Below are 22,539 nucleotides of genomic sequence, written 5' to 3'. Positions count from 1 at the left end.
TGACTCTAGATAATGGCTCCCAGGTTGATGCTATATTTCTCGACTTTCGAAAGGCGCTCGACTCAGTTCCGCACTGTCGCTTGCTACAAAAGGTGCACGCTTACGGTCTATCCAGTGACATATGCGGTTGGATAGAAAGTTTTCTAACAGACAGGTAGCAGTATGTCGTCCTGAACGGGGTGACTTCAACAGAAACAAGAGTAACTTCAGATGTGCCCCAGGGCAGCGTAATAGATCCTCTGCTTTTTACGGTTTACGTAAACGATCTGGTTGATGGTATTGACAGCGGCCTTAGACTGTTTGCCGATGATGCTGTAGTCTACAGGAAAGTAGTATCACACGAAATTTGTTAACAAATCAATTTGCAGAAAATAAATGCGTGTTGTAATGACTGGCAGTAATCTCTCAATATTAGTAAGTGTAACCTACTGCGTATAAGAAGGCGAAAATCCCCATTGATGTATGAGTACAAAATAAATGATCAGTCTTTGGAAGCGGTAACATCAGTCAAGTATCTGGGTGTGACTTTTCGAAATGATCTCAAATGGAATGATCAGATTACAAGTAACGGGTCAGGCGAACTCTAGATTGCGGTTTATTGGTAGAATCCTGAAGCGATGCAGTCCTTCAACAAAGGAAATAGCTTACAATACGTTAGTTCGTCCAGTCTTAGAGTATTGTTCGTCTGTATGGGACCCTTACCAGTTGGGTCTGATTCAAGAGATTGAGAAGGTCCAAAGAAGAGCGGCAAGATTCGTGACTGGTACATTTAGCCATCGCGAGAGCGTTACAAGTCTCATAGTAACTTTAAAGTGGGACACACTTGCAGATATACGACGCGCTAAACAGAAGGGGCTGCTCACTAAATTCCGAAATCCAATCTTCACCGAGGACGTAGAGCATATATTATTACCACCAACTTTCAAATCGCGTAATGATCATCATTCAAAGATAAGGGAAGTAAGTGCTCATGCTGAGGCGTTCAGACAGTCGTTTTTCTCTCGCGCGGACCGCGAGTGGAAGAGGGGGGGGGGGGGGGGGGGGGGAATATGACTTTCGCGTGAATTGTGCCCTCCGCCACACGCCACTTGGTAGCTAGCGGAGTATATATGTAGATTATGTAGATGTAGACGTACATGGAGGTACCCTATGGGGCCTGACGGGTTTTCGAGTATAAAAATGTGATATAATTGGCAGTATCTTCGGATTAAATAGAAGCATCAGTTGTACAGCGTCAAGGTACCATAGACCTTAGTACTTGACATAAATTTCAACTTGATAAGTCTACCCGTTCCCGAGAAATAGGATTTTTAACAGTCGGACAGACAAATAGACAGACAGACAGACAGACTGACAACAAAGAGATTTTATAAAGGTTCCGTTTTTACCGACTGAGGTACGAAACCCTGAAAAGAATGTAATCGGGAATCGGACCCACTACTGCTTTGCCGGTGTCCAGCGACGACGGAAATGGCGTATCCGGCAGCTGGAGCAGATTTTCGGGACAGCTTTTGCCTCCCTCGGAGAGGTGCAGTGACGACGCGGCGCGCCTCGCCTCCTAGCCTGCGGGTTGTTGCCGGACGCGGCGCAGCCCCGCTGCGTTCCTGCGTTATCTGCGGCCGCAGCCGCGCCTCCTGCTTGCTTGCACAGGTTATCTGCCCCCGACGCACTCTGCCGGAGAGGGCGCTATCGCCGACTGATACGTCGCGGCAAGCAGAAACCTTGGGAAGGGTGCACCAGCGCCTCCAGACTCAGCATCGTCCTCTCTCCCGTCACCGCTGCCGTGCCTGCGGCATCCCATTAGGCGCTGACCTGGCAACGGCACGTACAGCGCGTCTGTGGCAGCTCGTAGCGCAGATATCTGGTTACGGAGTCGAAACATGCACAGTTTCCTAAGTCGTCCTGATAAAGGGGACTGCTACGCAAACAATTGTTATGTGTGATATGATTTCATAGTCGACTATCGATTGTTAAGGCAAATTCGATCACAAGCAATGGTAACAGATTCTTTGACCCTATCCTAACTGATGTTACGTAATTTCTATTCTTTGTACGTTAGACGTGTTTATAACAGCAGCACTACTCTGCCGATTCTATAGATGACATACAATCCCTCTGATATCGCATCTCAGGACTCATGGAAGAAGCCCATATTTCGAGCCGGCCGCGGTGGTCTAGCGGTTCTAGGCGCGCAGTCCGGAACCGCGCGACTGCTACGGTCGCAGGTTCGAATCCTGCCTCGAGCCTGGATGTGTGTGATGTCCTTAGGTTAGTTAGATTTAAGTAGTTCTAAGTTCTAGGGGACTGATGACCAAAGTAGTTAAGTCCCATAGTGCTCAGAGCCATTTGAACCATTTGCCATATGTCGAATACTGAAAGCATTTTAATTCAACGTCCCATCTTTTGCTACCGTGACCTCAGGATCTCGAACAACTAAAGATGATCGGTTTCATGGGGTATCTATTCATCTGTGTCACGGAGCTAGATGGCGTCGTGGTTAGCACACTGGACCTGCATTCGGGAGAACGGCGGTTCAAACCCGCGTCCGGCCATTCTGATTTAGGTTTTCCGTGATTTCCCTAAAAACGCTTCAGGCAAATGCCGGCTTGGTTCCTTTGAAAGGACACGGCCGACACTGTTCCCCATCCTTCCATCATCCGATGGGATCGATGACTTCGTTGTTTGGTCCCATTCCTCTACACCAACCAACTAACCATTTGTGTCTCGAATTAACGAAAACGTTATGATGCAATACTGATATTCAATTAAACGATTTTTTTTTTTCAAAATTAAAAGTTCAGCCAACCAGTCCTAGAGAATAAAAGAGCACGTTTTACACATACAACTGTGACCTGAACGAATCAAGTGAATAAATATCAATAAAATATTACCGATAATATTACATTTTCCGTAAATTCGGAAATATTAGACTCGCTAAGACCAGTTTTGGAATCACCACAAAAATTCCTTGAAGATAAGATATTTTACACATAATTACCCTGTTCTTTTAAATTTCATTTTTGCGAAGATGGTTCAAATGGCTCTAAGCACTATCGGACCTAACATCTGAGGTTATCAAACTACTTAAACCTAACTAACCTAAGGACATCACACACATCCATGCCCGAAGCAGGATTCGAACCTGCGACTGTAGCAGCAGCGCGGTTCCGGACTGAAGCGCCTATAACCGCTCGGCCAGCGCGTGAAGATGGTGGAACGAATTTAGGAAGGAATAGTTGACTCAAATATTGTTGCTGCCACATTAATATAAATTAAAATAAATTTAATATACGCAGGGAAACTAATATAAACTGAACTATTGACAGCTTAATTCTCGTATGAAGTACCCATTTATACTTCGTTTTTGTGAACACACATCCATTAAACTGGTGGGGAGATGCACATCTATATATAAATTTTTAGGAGACGTCACAGGCAGTTCAGAGGTCGTTTTGAAGTGAAGTAGGTCGTTTTGACCGACAGTACCTGGATTTTTGTAACAGCGTTCCAAAAATATGTCAGCATTACTGGGAAAACATGCCCGATGCCTGCTGGTATTGTGGCTGTGTCTGTGAACTTTGTAACTCCATGGAGACATATTTTGACTTATTACTTGGTTCGTGAAACACAGTGCCAGCTCAAGAGAAACGTGAGGCCAAACTCCTGAAATGGAATGCAGTCGCTGTCATTCATCCCTGTTTGTAGATAAAAGCCGTAAAAATTGATTTGTGGCGTAATAGTACAGGTTCTCAGAGTTTAATTGTTTATTGACCTTGAATTTAGAAAATGCTAGAAATGTGAGGTACGTGCCAGCGAATTTGATGCCACAGCTAGTATCTGCAGCACATGCAAAACGACGTGGTTGACAATAGGGACTGACACATTTTTATGTTTCGGCGATGAAGTTCGACATTGTCGAACTGGAGCACGCCATCTACTTTGGAAAGTGATTTTTTTATTCACGATTTAGTTGATTGCATTGCACGAACTTACGACTTACACCGTTTTCGACTCTAACGTGTCAGCCGGCCGGAGTGGCCGTGCGGTTCTAGGCACTACAGTCTGGAGCCATGATCTGGCCGGAATTGGATCCCTCAATCTTTCAGTTTCAAGGCACCTCCTTTCCCTCTAAAGACCATACCGCTAAGACAACAGGATCCAACACTGGTTCCTGTAACTTTCTGGAAAACTAGCGAACACGGTAATGCTTCGCAATTGCTGTGTGTATTGGAATTAGATATACATTCTAGTGTCTTCCTTCCCCCTTATTCTGTCCATCTCCTCCTGCCCCATTCTTTGTCCATCACCTCCTCCTCCCATCCCTCTCTCAGCCATCACCTATTCCCCCCTCCATCTTTGTCCATCACCTCCTCCTCCCACCCCTCTCTCAGCCATCACCTATTCCCCCCTCCATCTTTGTCCATCTCCTCCTCCACCTCATTTATCTCCCTCTCCCTCCCTCTCTCTCTCTCTCTCTCTCTCTCTCTCTCTCTCTCTCTCTCTCTCTCTCCCTCCCTCCCTCCATGTCTTCTGTTCTTCTGTCCATCTCCTTCACTCCCCCCCCCCCTCTCTCTCTCTGCCTATGTCCTCCTGCCCCCTCTCTATGTCCAGTTCCTGCCCCTCCCCCCCCCCCACCCACTCCCTTCACATTTCCTCTTTTTCGTTCCGTGACCTATTGCCTTGTTTATTGTTATTGAAAACAAAACTTTGACTGGGAACTGAAATCGCTTAAGATGTGAGCAAATAGGTTGAGATTATTGGCATACGGAGAATGAAGAGACTTCTGCACCTGCTGTATCTGTGAGTATAGTAGCTTTAGTGGCAGTAATTCGGAAAGTTTTACTCTGCGAGCAGGTGGGATTACGAAGTTTCGGGCGATTCAGATGCGGTTGTAGTATAGTAATCATAAAACAGTAAACTGTAAATACAAGTTTCGTGTTCTCTGTTTAGTGGCACAAATTTTAATTCAGCAGTTCAGCATCTATCCTTATCGAATATGGTCCATTGGTTAAAATCCATGCTATCGCAGTTAAAACTGACTGCTGGAAAGGAAATTAAACGGCACGTTTTCACTGCAAGACACAGACCAGAATTTCGTTTCTCGCAATCAGTTTTAACAGAAAATCTATACATTCTTCTTAAAAAAATCATATATAGCCCATGTCAGTCTGAAAGTATATTACGAGTACTGTGTAAAAATTTCTAGTAAACCGGTCAAGAACTATCCAAAGTAGATCATTTAAAAATATAAAGTGAACGGTCAATAACTTTTCGAGGTTTTGGTAACAATGTTCCCCTTACATATTATGTATATTACGGATTATGTATATTACGGATTTTAAGAAATACAGACTGTCACCAACTCAGGGTTTATTAAAGCATCGTGTACAAATCTGAAGCAAATCGGTCAATGACTTTTCGAGATTTTTGTTAACAACGTTAAACAACGTGGTCAGAAACAGTCTGAAAAGCTTGTAAGTATGTTGCAGTATAGGTTGTGCTGGGAGGTGATTGTTACGAAAAAAATCGTTATGTAGCGCCCTTGTAGTTAATTCGCACTGAAGTTGGCCAGTCAGGGAACTACCCACGCAAATTGTACTGGCGCTCCAGATCCAATTACGATGAGGTGTGAAAAGTCCTGGGATACCTCCTAATACCGTGTCGGACCTCCTTTTCCCAGGCAAGGTGCGAGACGTGGTATGGACTCAAATCGTTGCAAGTCTCCTGCACAAATTTTGAGCAATGCTGCCTTTATAGCCGTCCATAACTGCGAAAGTATTGTCGGTGCAGGATTTTGGGGATGAACTCACCTCTCGATTATGTGCCATAAATATTCGATGGAAGTCCATGCCGGGCTGTACAGATGAATCTGTTCAAACCGTCCAAAATATTCTTCGTCGATGTGTGGGAACATGAAGTCCACGAATGGTTGCAAATGGTCTCCATGTAGTCGACCATAACCATTTCCAGTCAATGGTCGGTTCAGTTGGGCCTGAGGACCCAGTCCATTCCATGTAAACACTGCTCGCACCAATTCGGAGCCTCCACCACCTTGCATAGTTGAAAACCTGGGACCAAGGCTTCATGGGGTCTGCTCGAATCGTACTATCAGCTCTTACCAAGTGAAATCGGGACTCATCTGACCAGGCCACAGTTTTCCAGTGGCTATCATCCAACCGATACCGTGACGAACCCAGGAGTGGCTCCGCAGGCGATGACATGCTGTTAGTCAAGGCACTGTCGTTGGTCGCTGCCCATTGAATTGACAACGAATTCTGCCGCACTGTCCTCGCGGATACGTTCGCCATATGTCTGACATTCATCCCCGTAGTTATTTCACGCAGTGTTGCTTGTCTGTTAGCACTGACCACACAAACGCCACTGCTCTCGGTCGTTATGTGAAGACCGTCGGCTAGTGCGATGTCCATGGCTAGAGGTAATGCCTGAAATGTGATATTCGCAGCACATTCTAGACACTGTAGTTCTCGAAATGTTGAATTCCCTAACGATTTCCGAAATGGAAAGTCCCATGCTTCTGACTCCAACTACCATTCTATCTTCATAGTCTGCCAATTCTCGTTGCGCAGCCATAATCACGTCAGACACCTCTCCACATGAATCACCTCAGTACAAATGACGGCTCCGCCGATGCACACTGTCTTTTTATACCGCCGTCTGTGCTTGTTTTAAACGTGGCTGCTTGATTCAGTGACCGTTTATAAATTAAAGTTGAACTATATAAGCCCTGGGTCAAAATTTTTAGTCTTTTTGAGCAGGTTTCAACACTTTTATGAGTGCCTTAATCAGAAATTAAATATTTAAAGTAGCATGTCATGTATAAAATAAATATCCGGCCAGAAAGGCTTTAGTCACAATTTTTTTTAAAAAGAATGCGTGAAAGGCGAGCGACTGTGGGCTGCTCATACGTATAAAGCCACAGGTAACAAAAGGTAGCGACAGCTCGCCTTTCATGCATTATTTTCAAAATTTTTGTGACTAAAGCGTTTCTGGTTTGATATTTATTTTATACGTTACATGCCACTTTAAATATTTAATATCTGATTAAGGCACTCATAGAAGTGTTGACACCTGGTCAAAAAGACTAAAAATTGTGACCGAGGGCTTATTTAGTTCAACTTTAGTCTGTACCTGTGCTTATGGCTATGCTATGACTTGTCAATTCAGTGTAGTGTCAGTTTTCCTCACAGCACAGCTGATGGCGGATGAGAATGCTCAGACTTTGGCTCAGTGTCGATCCTTAGTAAGGTGCCATGTCCAATTTTTGCATAGCTCTCTTTTTCGGCTTTAGGAACCCACCAAAGGAACGCGTTTGGCTACACCAAATCGGGCCGGCCGCTTGAATTTGCACGGAAAACGACCTCATTGACTAAGTTTGATGCAAATTCAACCGAAAACGTCGCAATGTATCAATTTTTTCAACAATTATTTCACAGCAGAACCTACCATGCAACACCGTTGCAAGCTTTTCAGACTCTTTCTGATCACCCTGTGTAGTAATACGCAGTAGGTTACAAAAAAAGAATGTCCATATCTCGGCAGAAAGAGTTTCTACCTTTTAGCTACCGATATAAATATTCGTTTCTCTTATTATTTTTGTAAGTTATAAAGAGACGTTATTTGAAACTGTGTGTGTATTGTGAACAGTAATCTCCACGTAACGCTCCTTAGTGGTAAGCCCAAAATTGCTTTTACATGTGAAGATATCTCTCCGTTAAAAATGACACTCAGTGTCCTGAATGAGATTTTCACTCTGCAGCGGAGTGTGCGCTGATGTGAAACTAGCTGGCAGATTAAAACTGTCTGCCGGATCGAGACTCGAACTAGGGACCTTTGCCTTTCGCAGGAGAGCTTCTGTAAAGTTTGGAAAGTAGGAGATGAGGTACTGTCGGAAGTAAAGCTGTGATGACGGGGCGTGAGTCGTGCTTGTGTAGCTCAGATGGTGGAGCACTTGCCCGCGAAAGGCAAGGGTCCCGAGCTGGAGTCTCGGTCCGCCACACAGTTTTAATTTGCCAGTAAGTTTCACCCTGTGTCCTGTTTGCTAAGAGTTCCGCAATCCAATGCACAGCAGACGCAGCCGGCGGTGATGAGTAGTGTGCGTAGTGTGGGAGTCCGCGGCGTGACCTGCCTTGCTCGCTGTGTTTCAGTTCGTGTGCGGCTTCGTGCTGCTGTGGACGCTGACGCTGATCTCGATGGACCGGCACCGCTGCATCGTGGTGCCGCCGTACCGGTCGCGCCTCACGCCGCGGCTCGCCTCGCTGCTCACGGCCGCCACGTGGCTGCTCGCCGCCGTGCTCTTCCTGCCCGTCGCATTCTGGTGAGTGAGCGCGCGCGCCCGCCCGCACAGCGACGAAGCCGTGGCTGACGTTTCGGCAGGCCGACTCGTAGCAGTACTGTTGCCAAATGCCTCGGCTTTAGTGGGGTGTCTGGACTTCCCGGGGCTACACTCATGCTCATATTAAGAATAATGCTGATACATAGTGAAACAACGCTCTGGTGGGCTGGTTTGCGGGTTTAAATCACCTGGGGGTATGACAAAGCGGTGCATTTGACCTCACGGTGGCGCTGCCAGCAGTCCGCATACGCAGAGGTGTGTTGGTGCTTGTCGGAGTACGGTGCAGCGAGTAAGTGTGCAGACGTTTTCAGACGTGCTAATGCTGACTGTGTGTTGAAAATGGCTCAAAGAACACATATTGATGACGTTATGAGGGGTAGAATACTAGGGCGACTGGAGGCAGGTCAAGCACAGCAACTTATAGCACGGGCCCTCCGTGTGCCACAAAGTGTGATCTGAAGACTATGGCAACGATTCCAGCAGACGTGAAACGTGTCCAGGCGCTACAGTACGGGACGTCCACAGTGTACAACACTACAAGAAGACCGATATCTCACCCATTAGTGCCCGCAGACGGCCACGGAGGTAGCCTAGCTCGGGATCTTGCCGCAGCCACTGGAACAGTTGTCTCCAGACACACAGTCTGCAGACGACTGAACAGACATGGTTCATTCGCCCAGAGACCTGCAAGGTGCATTCCCCCGGTCACAGGAGAGCCCGTAAAGCCTGATGTCAAGAACACGGTCGTTGGAACAGTGGTCAAAGGTTATGTTCACGGACGAGTCCGTTTTCATCTGGTGTGAACCAGGAACCAGTTACCAGCCCATTAGTGTCCTTGAAAGGGATCTGTATAGAGGTCGTGGTTTGATGGTGTGGGGTGGGATTATGATTAGTGCACGTTCACCCCTGCATGTCTTTGACGGAGGAACTGTAACAGGTCAGATGTATTGGGAGGTCATTTTCCACCAGTATGTCCGCCTTTTCAGCGGTGCAGTGGGTCCCACCTTCCTCCTGATGGATGATAACGCACGGCCCCACCGAGCTACCATCATGGAGGTGTACCTTCAAACCTTGGAAAGCTGTATCTTTAAGATATCAGCCGAATGGTGTGGCCTGCCTGTTCTCCAGACCTAAACCCCGTCGAGCACGTCTGGGATGCTGTCGGTTGACGTATCGCTGCACGTCTTCAAATCCCTACGACACTTCAGGAGCTCCGAGAGGCACTGGTGCAAGAATGAAAGGTTATACCCCAGCAGCTGCTCGACCACCTGATCCAGAGTATGCCAACCCGTTGTGCGACCTGTGTACGTGTGCATGGTAATCAAATCCCATAGTGATGTCGGGATACGCGCGCAGGAAACTGTGGCGTTTAGTAGCACATGTGTTTCGGGACGGTTTTCTCAACTTATCACCAATACCGTGGTTTTACAGATCTGTGTCGTATGTGTTCCCTACGTGCCTACGCCATTGGCGCCAGTTTTGTGTAGTGCCACGTTGTGTGGTACCACATTCTGCAATTATCCTTAATTTATGAGCATGAGTGTTCGTGGGACGCCAAATGTTCCGACTAGAGTTCTAGGCTATCATAAGTAAGCGTAAATAGGGGTCCTCGTAAAATACGGGCCTCGTAACGAACTTGTGACGTCATACTATTCAGCTTATTCACCACACTTCTCGAACCGTTTGACCTGTGCAGGACGCACGGGGGTTGTCCAGAAAGTAATCCTCCGCATATTTTTCTTCAACAATTCTTTATTGAACATAACGAGAATCACACACACGAAAGAAAGGTGTTTTCTCTGCACACACTATTTTTACACGTAATCTCCATCCCGATCTATAGCCCTCCTCCAGCACGAAACAAGGACGTGCATGCTCTGTCGGTACCCATCCTTGTGCTGTGTGATTCAGCTCATTTGACAGATGCAGCACCCGCTGCCGAGTCGTAATGCCTCTGTCCTCGTGAATGACAAGATTAGCTCTCTGCAACATGTCAAGTGGATGGTCTCCCCGACCGCTGCAAATCGTGGAGCTCCGCCGAACCGCCTTCTGATGACCTCACCCTCCGTGCCCAGCGACTAACTGTACTTCTGTCGACAGCAGATGCTCCATAGACTTTGCACAAGCGTTTGTGAATATTCGCCATTGTTTCTTTCTGTGCAGTAAGAAATTAAATGAAGACACGTGCTTGTAACATACATCACCTACAGACGCCATTTTGAAACTGTCCTGCAGCTATGCTATCTGTCGGAAGTGACGGAAACTTGGCGCGCTCATTCAGACACTCAAATAACATACGTGACGTTTCGCATTCATAGCGTTGTTTTCGGCTGAGAAAAAAATAGAGTGCATTACTTATTGGGCACCTACTAAAGATCTTAACTTTGTCGAGTGCCATCGAGAGGTTGCATGCATTTAAACGCACAGTTAAGAATTATTAAACTCATCTGAAACAGTTACTCGCTCCCCGCTGGAAACGGCTACTGGCACTCTTAAGAGGTGCAGTGTCACGTGCTGTGACGTTTGCGCCACAATCTATCATTACGGTAGTATTCCTAGTAGCTTTGGTCAGTTAAGGTCATACCCACGTAATCTTTACGTTAGCTGTCTTGCGTACCAATCGGGCGCTACCTCGCAACTATCGCTTTCTTTGCGAGTGCGACCAGCGTCTTATCAGATTCCCCTAAAACCCGGAAGCGATGAAACGTCTAGAAACTGAGTGAAGATACATAAACGGCCGCGTAACCTACGGAACATTTTTGTTCCACATAGTTATCCTCCCGTCTGTTACTTAAAGGTAAATAGTAGTCGCAACAAAATTGAAATTTTCAGTGTTTGAATCAGATTTTATTCGAAGATGGTTGATTTGTAACGTGAAACAGAGAGATGTTGTAGTAAAAACAATACAGGTTTATTATACAGCGTTAAAAAGGCTATTTCTTCAACAAAGAGTGAAATAAAAAACCACAAAACCAAAATATTTCGTCGAAGTTACATAAAACGTGTTTCTGCTACAAAGAACTTTCGCGTTTATCAGTAATAAGACGAAACACTTACCTTTTATCATAACAAAGAACGTTCTATCGAATGCCAAATAACAACAATAATTATATATTTTTTGTGTTTGTGCTTGTAAACTGCACTTGCATCAAAAATAATGGCTTTGTTTGCATAAAAGCGCAGAAGTTGCACGATCAACTAATTTTTATTACTTATAAAATGAAATTATGTTATGTAAGCCTATAAAATATAGAACAGACTAACACTGAATGATATACGCTTGTAATTATGTGCAAAAGAAACAACGAAACAGTTAAAAAAAAGCAAAGAAATCGTCGGGTCCCAGTTTGTCTTACAAATTCATTCGCGTTTCATTCTGTAACAATGCTACCAATACTACCTCTAATCCTACCACTTACTGCGTCATTTAAGCAGTGTACCAAGATTAGCGAACCGTAGTTTTGGTGGAGCACAACTCTATTACCGACTTTTGGATAATGCTGTATCTCTGAACCACAACCAGAATTATAGTGACAAACTTTCAGAGATTGTTTCAGGATATCTTCTGATTATTTTGGTATAAGGTACGCACGGTCTCCAGTTGTTCGTTACAGAGGTATTCGTTTGACTTGTTGCTCCAGTAACTGTACTGCGCTGAAAAAAGTGCACAACAGTGCAAAAGTCGACGGTAAGCGCAGCGTGTCTTGTTTCCATTCGCTCACGGTCTGTAAGGTCCTCTTTTTATCTCGTTGGCCTCAAGTTTGCATTCAGTATCGCTCGGTTCTGCCTAGCACTTTGTTTTCCGTCAGTGTCAGTTGTGCTTTAATAGTGATACACAGCGATACTATGGATAGGCTTATGGATGAAGAGTTGGCCGATGTGCACCTCCTGTATGCGTTCACTGAATTCAATGGAAGAATGACATAACGCCATTGCACTGAGTTGTTCCCAAGCTGACGGTAGCCTCATCACAGTAGTTTCTCGGACAGGCGGTAACTATATAACTCTGTTTTGTTGCGAAGATATTTTCAGCAAAGTTTATTTCAGTAACGAACCGAATAAATCGTACCAACGTTACCTATTACTCTTTAGTGAGGCGTTGAAAACCATGAGTCTCTTATACAAACGTACTCAGAAGGTATCTCCGAACAACCTCTGAAAGTTTGTCGGTGGAGGTCTGGTTCACTCTGCGTATGCACAGCTTTTTTACGACAGTCGTCGTCTTCCTGTCCTCAACTTCCTGAAGGGCCCTTGGATTCATTGCTTCCTTAACACCTTGATCCATCTTGTAGGTGGTTTGTTTATTTGGACACCACTCAAATGTATGTATGAAGTGTTTCACAATTCATGTTACGCTCTTCTAGAGGTTGTAGACGGTAGATCAAGTTTGACAATGGAACATATGTCCGGAAATGTCGTCCAACGACGCTACGGAGCGCCGGTTCCTCTAATGTAGGTATTATACGGTGATCCCGTCGTGATGTCACAAACTATCAAGGGTGATGGATACATGTATCAGGCTGAGGTATGGTTCCCTGGTTCGGAAACGAACGAGTCGAAAGTTATTAGTGAAAATCATTCTGATTCTTCTGGAAGTGTAACACAAGTACAGGTACTGCAGTTGCTAAGAATGTAGCGTAGGCAACTTCCAGAGATGGTATAGCATGGACCAAGACAAGAAAAAAATGTGCAGTAAACACGGGCATGCCGTAAGAACTAAGAGCACTTGTTCATCTTCCCTAGTATGAAACACATCTGCTCTGTTGAGCAGCTCGAAAGTATGCATTTTGGCCTCTGTGTTTACTAGACAGTTTTTCTTGTTTTGGTCCGCACTCCCTCCTCTGAAAGTCGCGTGCCATACAGTCTTAACAACAACAGTATCTGTACATGTATTCCACTGCCAGAAGTAACAAAACGGTTTTCACTTATCACTTTCGACTCGTTTGTTTCCGAAGCAGAGACCGTATGCGCCGGCACCTATAAATTTGAAACTTTGTAGCGTCATTGGATGGTGTTTCCAGATATGGGTTCCTGTGTAAAACTTGATCTGCTAAGTCCCCTCTACAACCTCTAGAAGCATATCTGTAACAGCGCTGCGGCTCCTTAACGTTTGTTTCAGTGCAGATGCACTAATTTTGTCCGAACTCCTACGGGAATCAATAATTTGCTACTGCGGGACTAATGGACGAGGGACGATGCACTGCAGTGCGCGGTGAGTTGAGAATTTGAGTTGGACGAAAATCGTGACCGATAGCTGAGGCGGTTAAGGCAACTGCCTTGGAGAAATGGAGCATCCAGCTTCCAGTCCCGGTCTGGCACAAATTTTCAGCTTTCGACATTGCGTTACCTCAGTGCTCTGTGGTGCTGGAGACCACGGATTCACACCCTTCCGTTTCCTATCCTCAATTTCACACAAATGTATGCTCCAGCCGCGTCATCACTGGTGATGTCTGTTCTGTCGGACGTGTCCGGCAGAGCAGGTACCAATAAAATACATACATTTCATATAATGCTTGTTGTGCCTGCCATTAAACTGTTAAGGGCTCTTCGGGTTTAGTCTCGTTATGAAGAAAATCAAACTGCAAGAGTGTAAAAGTACCAAGACTTTATCGAAATGTATTGGTTGAACCGCTCGTAATATCGATTACTGTACTCAAACTGGTTCACTTTAGTAGAACTAGCTAACAGTACAGTAGAACAGAATCTAAAATACGTGTAAAGACCGCTTTGCGCACGTTATCTGTTTCAGATTCTTTGGAGAGCGGAAAAGTCGACTAATGCTATATTCGCGTGAGTCATTAGGCGGTTGTTTCAGGCGTATGAGGGGACATGTGCAAAGTCGTTTCGAGTTGTAATGAAACATTCTATGGTTTCAAACATTCTATGGTTTCACGTTACATACCTGTATACCCGTAAAAGATTGTATGTGTCAGTTAAAAGCAGTTTTCCTTGAGATTCATTGAGGAAGGTTTAACAGCGGTGCGGGCATGATTCAGAAGTGAGATCACCTCGAACTCTGAACACACGGTATGACTCATCGTTCTCTGTAGCTAGTGACACTAGGATGAAGAAGACATACCTTGAAAGGACGGTGTACAGCCACTTCCAGATCACGGTGCCTGCTCTTATAGCGTCTCCACCTCAATGTTTATTCTATTCCCTATTGGCTTTGTAATTTTGTTTACTTATTCTAAGAAATGGACTGATTTGGTTCTTCCAGTGGGTACATATAATTAGCTTACCGTAAGGAGCACACGAGTACACCGTGTCTGGCGTGCGATCAGACATGTGACAGAAAAAGGATAATTACTTCCTGTAGTTTACGACAATGCGCGATCTCTTCGACTTGTGCGTCGATGTTGTTGCTTTTTTCTTCAAATAGGTTAGTAGTCACAGAAAGTTGAGTAGACCAGGTCCGGTTTACCAATAGCAGCAGAAGGCTGACTGGATCAGGATCCAAGCCGAATCAGTAAAATTTAAAGGATCGGGTGTCGAACCCAGAATATTCAATTCAGCATCTATCAATGATAACATCAAACTATGAACAGTCTGAATGAAGAGAGGTCATATCATGTCTGCTCATCTATCCAATGTGGCATCACTGAAGCGATGAAGGAATTTAAGACATTTGCTCCTACACCGAGACCTACACCTTGTGAATAGCAATAAAGTACGTGGCAGATGATGTTTTGGTACGGGATATTAGTTTCTTTCAGATAGTCCCATACGGAAAGTAGAAAGAATAATTTCTTTAATATCTCTGCACAAACAATTACTAAACTAATTTTCGTGTTTACTGCCTGTGACTATTGACGGTGCTGTTCTTTGCAAATCGTCAGTTTCCCCTGTTAGTACGATCTGAAATGAATACACTTGACACGTATTTCGGTAAAGATTGTACTAGAGCTTTGTAAGTAATCTCGTTCTTGCATGTTTAAGTGCAATTTCACTACTAATAAATTGAAACGCAGTATTTGATTCCATCACGGATGAGCACAAACTATCGTTACACTTCATTTTGGACTGATGGCCTCAGATGTTAAGTCCCATAGTGCTCAGAGCCATTTGAACCATTTGAACACTTCATATTCCCATACATTGTTACTCCTAGATATTTTTATAGCGGGATTGATTCCAGCTGTTACTGATTAATCCTACAGTCGAAGGGTACTACAGTTAAAGTTCATACTACGAAAGGTGCAGTCAATTGAAGTTAAAATTCAGACTTTCTTGAACTACTACCAGTGTCCTCAGCACAAAAAAAAAAAAAAAAAAAAAAAAAAATCCTCACGGTGGAAGTGGTAATGAACCTAGAAAGCTTAAGCTTAGTTTAACATAGCTCATGTGGCGAAAGCTTTATATCTGTGGTTGCCATAGCCCGTAAACATTAATCAGCTAGGGATCTGGTAGTGAAACTTTACTTTCCTCTACGCTAACAACAAATCGTTAGTTTTTGCATCGGGTCAATACGTCGGCCATATTTCACTAGATGTTACCACAATATTTTATAGAGTAGCACTCCTTTATAGATAAGCATACCATCCCCAGATGATATTTCCAATACCAATTAATCTTTGCATCTGGTTAATATGTCGGCCATGCCCCACTAGATGTTACGACAATATTTTATCGAGTAACACTTGCTTACAGATAAGCTTGTCGCCTCAGAAATATCTCCAGCAGCAGTTAAAGTGCCGCCTAAGTCACTAAATATTATGAAGAGGTACTTCATGATGGCAGCTATGGCCGATAGCGAGGACAGGGAGGAGATACTCTGCTTCTTCTCTTCGCCGAAAACACGGGAGAATTTGTTGCTGATGAAAACAGCTGTGGACTAGAAGACGAAACGCCGGGCTGCAGTCAGGACACGCCACAGGGTCATTCCGTCTATAAATGTAGCTCTTGGCAGTCATGGACTGTGCGGCTGGTTCCGGCGGAGGTTCGAGTCCTCCCTCGGGCCTGCGTGTGTGTGTTTGCCCTTCGGATACTTTAGGTAAAGTAGTGTGTATGCTTAGGGACTGATGACCTTAGCTGTTAAGTCCCATAAGATTTCACACACATTTGAACATTTTTTTGTAGCCCTTGTCAAATGCCTACACGCTACCTACTTCGCTGCCATCCCTTGTGGCGCCTCGGTGAAACGACAGTGTCGTCTTGAAGTGTGTAACGCTATGATCTACACGATACGTAAACAAGGCGAATGTAACTATCATTGTAAATACTTATCTCCGTCTTTTCATTTGTCCCCAGCATTAGCTTCTTACTGAAACTGTTATAATTTGCGCAGAGACGTCCATACACAGAGTAAATTAGTGGGGACGTGAGCTAGGTAACCTGTTACGTCGCATAGACATAAAAAATTCAAAATGGCATAAAAGATCTGGGATATAACAACCAACCAACTAAACAAAATTATCAGGCAAAGCCAAGGGATCAAATTCTATAAGGTATCAAGTTTTGTCATATATGGCCACATAAAGTGCTGCCGTTCAGTTCTACACTGAGGGGACAGAAGTCATGGGATAGCAACTAATGCGTGTCTGACCTCTTTCTTCCCGTCGTCGTCCAACAGCTCGACGTGGTATGGACTCAACAATATCGGTTCAGTTCGACCAGAGGACCCAGTGCCTTCCATGTAAACACAACCAGCTTGCCCAGCACCATGTTGACGACCGGGATCCATGTCTTCGTAGGGTCTGCGGCACACTCGAACCCTACCACCAGCTCTTACCAACTGAAATCGGGACTCGTCTGACCAGGCCACGGTTTTCGAGTCGTCTCAAAATCAAAAACTCAACTGAGCATCAGGAATCACCTTAATTAACTGTCACACCAAGAAAACTTGACTGGGGTGTTTACTTCCCAAAACAATTTTTTCTTTAATTTTCCTGGCAGATTAAATCTGTGTGCCGGACCGAGACTCGAACTGGGGACCTTTGCCTTTCGCGGGCAAGTGCTCTACCATCTGAGCTACCCAAGCACGACTCGCGCCTCCTCCTCCCACCTTTACTTCCCCCAGTACCTCGTCTCCTACCTTCCAAACTTTACGAGTCTCGGTCCGGCACACAGTTTTAATCTGCCAGGAAAGTTTCATATCAGCGCACATTCCGCTGCAGCGTGAAAATCGCGTTCTGGAATTTTTTTATTGTTCGCTTAGATTCCTTTAATTGAATAAAATGAACGGTTTCGGTTCACATGATTGATCATCAATTTTGACTTCTCGGTTACAAGAGTAAACCGTTCAACTTAACAAAATTCTGTTTTATTTTTTTTATCCTGCTAAGTAGCATGCAAATTTTGCTAGTAAGTTCGACGGATCTCTTTTGTAACCGATGCAGTCAACTCTGATAATGGTTGAAGTGTACCGAAACTGGTCATTATAAAAAAGTTATGCGCAGATAGATGACAACAAAAAATCTGTTCTGCATCAAGTGATCTTCTCGCATCTGCTCCGAGCGTACTGTGCCAATATCTGCACTGTTTACTTTGCGAGTGGTTCACGTCTGTACGTGTCGTGCTGCAGGTTCCGAGAGCAGCCGGTGGAGGCGGAGGGCGGGGAGCAGCTGTCGGTGTGCACGCTGGTGTTCCCGCGCTCGGACACGGTCAACCTGTCGCTGTGCTTCACGGTGCCGGTGCTGATCGTGGCCTGCCTGCTCCCCATGGGCCTCCTCGTCTATCACTACCAGCGCATCTTCAACAAGCTGCTGGCCTCCCGCAGCCGCTGGGCCGTGCCGTGCGTCGCCAGCTCCGGCGGAGGCGGCGGGGGCGTCAACGTGGCACCCGACTGCGACTCGTCGGGCACTCCCACAGCCACCAACAATAACAACAACAATAACAACAACAGCGCGCAGGCGCTGCGGCGCGACAGCGACCTGAGCTTCGTGGGCAGTCTGATGATGCCGTGGGCGCGCAAGGTGTCGGGCGCGAGCCAGGCGTCGGGCGGCGGCGTGGGCGGGCACCAGGCGCGCGCCGGCTCGCTGTCGCAGCACGAGGAGCTGCGCCTCAGCAAGCACCTGCGCGTGGTGCGCGTGCTGCTGCTCAACGTGCTGGTCGTGCTGCTCATGTGGCTGCCCATCACCATCATGATGTTCCTCATCTACGTGGACGGCAGCCGCCCCAACGAGGACACCGCCTTCTTCCTGCGCTCCCACCACTTCGTATGGTCGCTACTGGTCGCGCTGCTCAACACCGTGGTAAACCCGCTGCTGTACGGCGTCCTCTCCGAGAACTTCCGCGCCTGCTTCGCCAGGATGTGGCTGGGCAGCCGCGGCCGGCGCCGGCGACAGCGCGAGCTGATGCGCGGCTGCGGGGGCGGCGGCGGCGGCGGCGGCTGCGGGGGCAGCAAGTCCAACGCCGCGGACGCCTTCGGCGGCATCGCCAACCGGACGCCCAGCAGCGGCCGCGCCAACGGCTACGTCACAGCGTCGGGTGCCAAGTTCGCCAAGAAGATGAGCGGCTGCAGCATCGGCTCGGTGCTGGAGCTGCCGAGCGGGCAGATGGTCTGAGTTCCGTGATGGTCGCACCGCTGGTGTAGCGTCTCCAACGCACTGTCGGCGGAATCTCCGAATTTGTCGCTCACTGTAGACGTATCGGAAATAGCCGTCAGATAAAGGGCCTACCACGGAAGCTTTCTGCATAGAGGAGTTCTAAGCACGTACGAGGTGCTCAGGATATAGGCACTTTCCAACTGTGAAGCTGAAAGCCGCCTTCTCCTTCTACGCAGTGACACAGCATAGCTCTGACTGCGCCAGTTATCTAGATCTCTTAAGTTCTACGAAAAATAGGTGTAGCACAAGCAGGACATATTCTATGCTCCAAATGTATTGTGTTTGCGGCCACCTCGAATGAAATCTGTCATTCATTAATTGTGTCAGTAAGAGAGAAAGCAGGGAAAGAAACAAATTTTTAATTGATAGTCACCGATAGACTGTAGCTCAAAAGAGGCAAGTATCCAGATGAGATTTAAACCCGGCACAGAATTTCAATCTGACATTAATTTCGGTCGGATGTGCTCACATCTCACTTTCGTTCTTCCTAGTCGGGGAAAAGTCTAAAACTTGGTTCACTGGAATTTTGTTTCTTCTTGTACAAACGTATTTGAAAATTATGTTGCACCAAGTTCCGTTTAAGAGTTACCAAAAAGTAGAGATATTGTTCCAGTTAAGTGCGAGCCGGTCAGTTTCTCATTAAATCTTCTAAGCTGGCATTGTCAACTTACAGCAACATCTACCGGTCTTTTACAACGTAAGCCGACACTACATGCTGCAATATAGATTTAATCAACTACTGTGCTGTTACATTTTCACTGTACCGCACTTCAATTAACTGAGCCGTAAATACCAGAGAGAGAATCTGCGAGAAACGTGTCTTTGGAACGGCGAATAGTCTGAATTCAAATTCAGAATAAAATTATTCTCCACGGCAGAAAAGTGTATGTTGTTGCTTGATGTAGAATCCGCCGAAGTTTCAGGCAGCCTCACAGCAAAGACGAAGTAATGAAAATTTCTATCAGATGTTGTGCGATAGGGCGAGGTTTAGTTCGCACTGTCACCACAAATCAAGGTTAAAAATCAACCGTGCGGCTAAGAAGCAGCTCCTGCGTAATCTTACACAGCCCATATTGTTGAACGAATGTCACCGTATGACACCTGTTTATGGGAGAGTGCCGTAGAAAAGAATAAATTTACCAATTCGGCGTACAGAGTAAGTACTCAAGCCGCTAGAATTACATTTGAGAGTGTCGGGTTTGATATCCATTTTCAGTTACCCAGATACATTCCGTGCTTTCCCTAAACCGTTTGAGGCAAATGATCGGATGGTTCCGTTAAACAGAGGCGGCAGATTCAATTCCCTGTGCTTTTCCAATTCGGGCTTGTCCTCTAACGAGACATACCTTGATGGGATACACAACCAGTTCAGCGGAAGCGTTGTTATAGGAGTTATCTGCAGGCCTGAATATTTGACTAAGCGCTTAGTTCCAGCCCTTCTGCCTTCGGCGCCGCCTCATAACGGCTTGTGATACTGACAATGTCCACGGGTGTTTACTTCCGATGCCGCAACGCAAACGCGCGCAGAAGAGGTCCGATCGCCGGAGAGAGGAAGTGGAGAGCAAGAGCGTGCTGTCCCGACCTTCGTCGGCGCTGCGCGTCTATAATTAGCCGTTCTGTGGCTCTCTGCCGGACGAGAAGACGCCGTAAAACGGCGGGACGCCCACGACAACACAAGCGCCGCCGACTGGAGCGTCGGCTTGCAGCTCAGGGAACGCTCGTTCTGCCGGTGCACGCGACAACTGGCGTGGCGGCAGAAGTGGCGACGCAGAAGACCAAAAATACCGGAGTCTTAGGCTCGCAGCCGCGCGGAAGGACACGCGCCGCTCGTCGCGGAGCGACCTCTGTGGCACTCGATAGAGCGCCACGCTGCAGGTCGCTTCAGTCCATTAAAGTCGCCCCGCGCTGAAAGTCACGTCACGTAACCTCAGCGGTCTCTTCTCTCTCCCGCCTCAACTACCAGAGGCCGCATTTGCGACATGCATCCGTTGTTGCGCGCTTGCGTAGCGAACTACGCGCACCACCCCCGATACATATTTCTTGCGGGAATCTACGTGACATATTGCGTGCTTCACATCTCTGCGGACGCATTTTCTGCTGTCGTCATTGGACAAGGGGGAAACATTTCGAACAGGCCACTCCAGTGCAGTACTTTTTCTAATTTCCTGCGAGTGCTCTCAGAAGATAGGTAAAGCTGTACCAAGTAAAAAAAAAAAAAAAAATTTTTTTGTTCTCATAGTGTGAGACAATGTTATCCTGAGTAAATGCCACCCCAAACAGAAAAGTATGACAATGCTTTTGCACAGGGGGTACTGTTATGCCCTAGTCATCACTAAAAGCCACAATTACAACGATGCAGAATCGTTTCGACAAAGTGCCAACTCTGTAAAAATGCAAGATTTATTGGCGCCGAGCATTCGTACAAGGCTTTTTCTCACTTTGGTATGATCGTAAATATTCAGCAAGAACCACGAAAAATCTCTGGATGTAATAGAACATGGCGTTCAACAATAACTCGATATTCAACACACCAAAAGTAGTTTACGTAATCGCACCTAACAATGTTCGATTTAATAGACCACACATGAAATATTACGTGAGGTGTTGCACATTATATTACGGTAGGACTGTAGTGGCACTGTTCCTCGTCGTGAGTGTACAATGCTCGAATTCCGTTTAACGGGCTCTAGAGCGCTTGGTGGCGCTTTTAGTGTGAAACAGTTTCTTTACTGTAAAATACAACAGTTTTCCTAATACCAAGATTGGGGTGAATATTTCAGAGTAAAGTATCTCAGTTTCCTGCAACACAACAGTATTATAACTGCTTATTTAAGTTTTCTTGTGGACTGCAGTATACCAAAGAGATTCGTTACTACTTAAATTATAGTATTTACAATGTTACCTGTATAGTTCTATCAATTACGTCGCAGAAGTCTGAATATATAGTCCACTGTGTATTCCATTGTCTACTATAATCACAAATATATATGAAAGAGTTTATCATACCTCTACACACTCAAGTAACTGTACGTACATATAATTGTATTTTATGTCAATTTTTATAATAAAATCCTGAAAAATATAGTTTTTTGTTACTTATGCATGCTATACTGCCTTTCCTGTACTCATAACTAAGACGATAAAAAAAAAAAAGTAGATACGAACTTAGCCAGTGGGAGGTTATAAATGAGAGTAACAGTAGTGCCCAAATAATTTGAAAATAAAACCGAGGAGATTGTGTCACCTGTGAAGCTGCTTCGTTTTCAGTACTTCGTTAGGGACATAACTTACAGCAACAAAGGAAATTTACACCTTTTGAAAAATATTTCAATGCAACTATACTTTTGTGTTACACAAACTGTGTTGATAAACTGTCCATCGCCGTAGCTGAGTGATCAGCGCGGCTTGTTACTACGCGGAGGACCCGTTTGCGATTCCCGCCCGCGTCACAGATTTTATCCTCTCGGTGACGGGGTGTTGTGATGTCCTAATAGGTGTTTCGTCATCATCTACGTACAAGGCACCTAAGTGGTGTTAAATAGAAAGACTTGCACCAGGCGATCGAACAACATCAGATGAGATCTCACGGTGAAAAATGCCAAACGATCATTTCACTTTTTTTGTGAATAAATTATCACT

General features: G+C 45.7%; 1 protein-coding gene across 1 annotated transcript in view; it reads left to right on the top strand.

The window, feature by feature from the left end:
* The window catches only part of LOC126469767 (neuropeptide FF receptor 2-like), a 164,127-nt gene extending 142,181 nt beyond the window's left edge, over window positions 1-21,946 (top strand). The window contains exons 3-4 of the mRNA XM_050096994.1: window positions 8,166-8,335; window positions 17,877-21,946. Coding sequence (XP_049952951.1) covers window positions 8,166-8,335; window positions 17,877-18,858 — 1,152 coding nt within the window. The 3' untranslated portion in view covers window positions 18,859-21,946. The remainder of the gene's footprint in view (window positions 1-8,165; window positions 8,336-17,876) is intronic.
* Window positions 21,947-22,539: the final 593 nt, after the last annotated feature.

The sequence above is a fragment of the Schistocerca serialis genome, chromosome 1 (genome assembly GCF_023864345.2).
Source record: "Schistocerca serialis cubense isolate TAMUIC-IGC-003099 chromosome 1, iqSchSeri2.2, whole genome shotgun sequence".
Lineage (NCBI taxonomy): Eukaryota > Metazoa > Arthropoda > Insecta > Orthoptera > Acrididae > Schistocerca > Schistocerca serialis.
The sequence above is the reverse complement of the archived record's forward strand: the minus strand, read 5'-3'. Positions and strand labels throughout refer to the sequence as shown.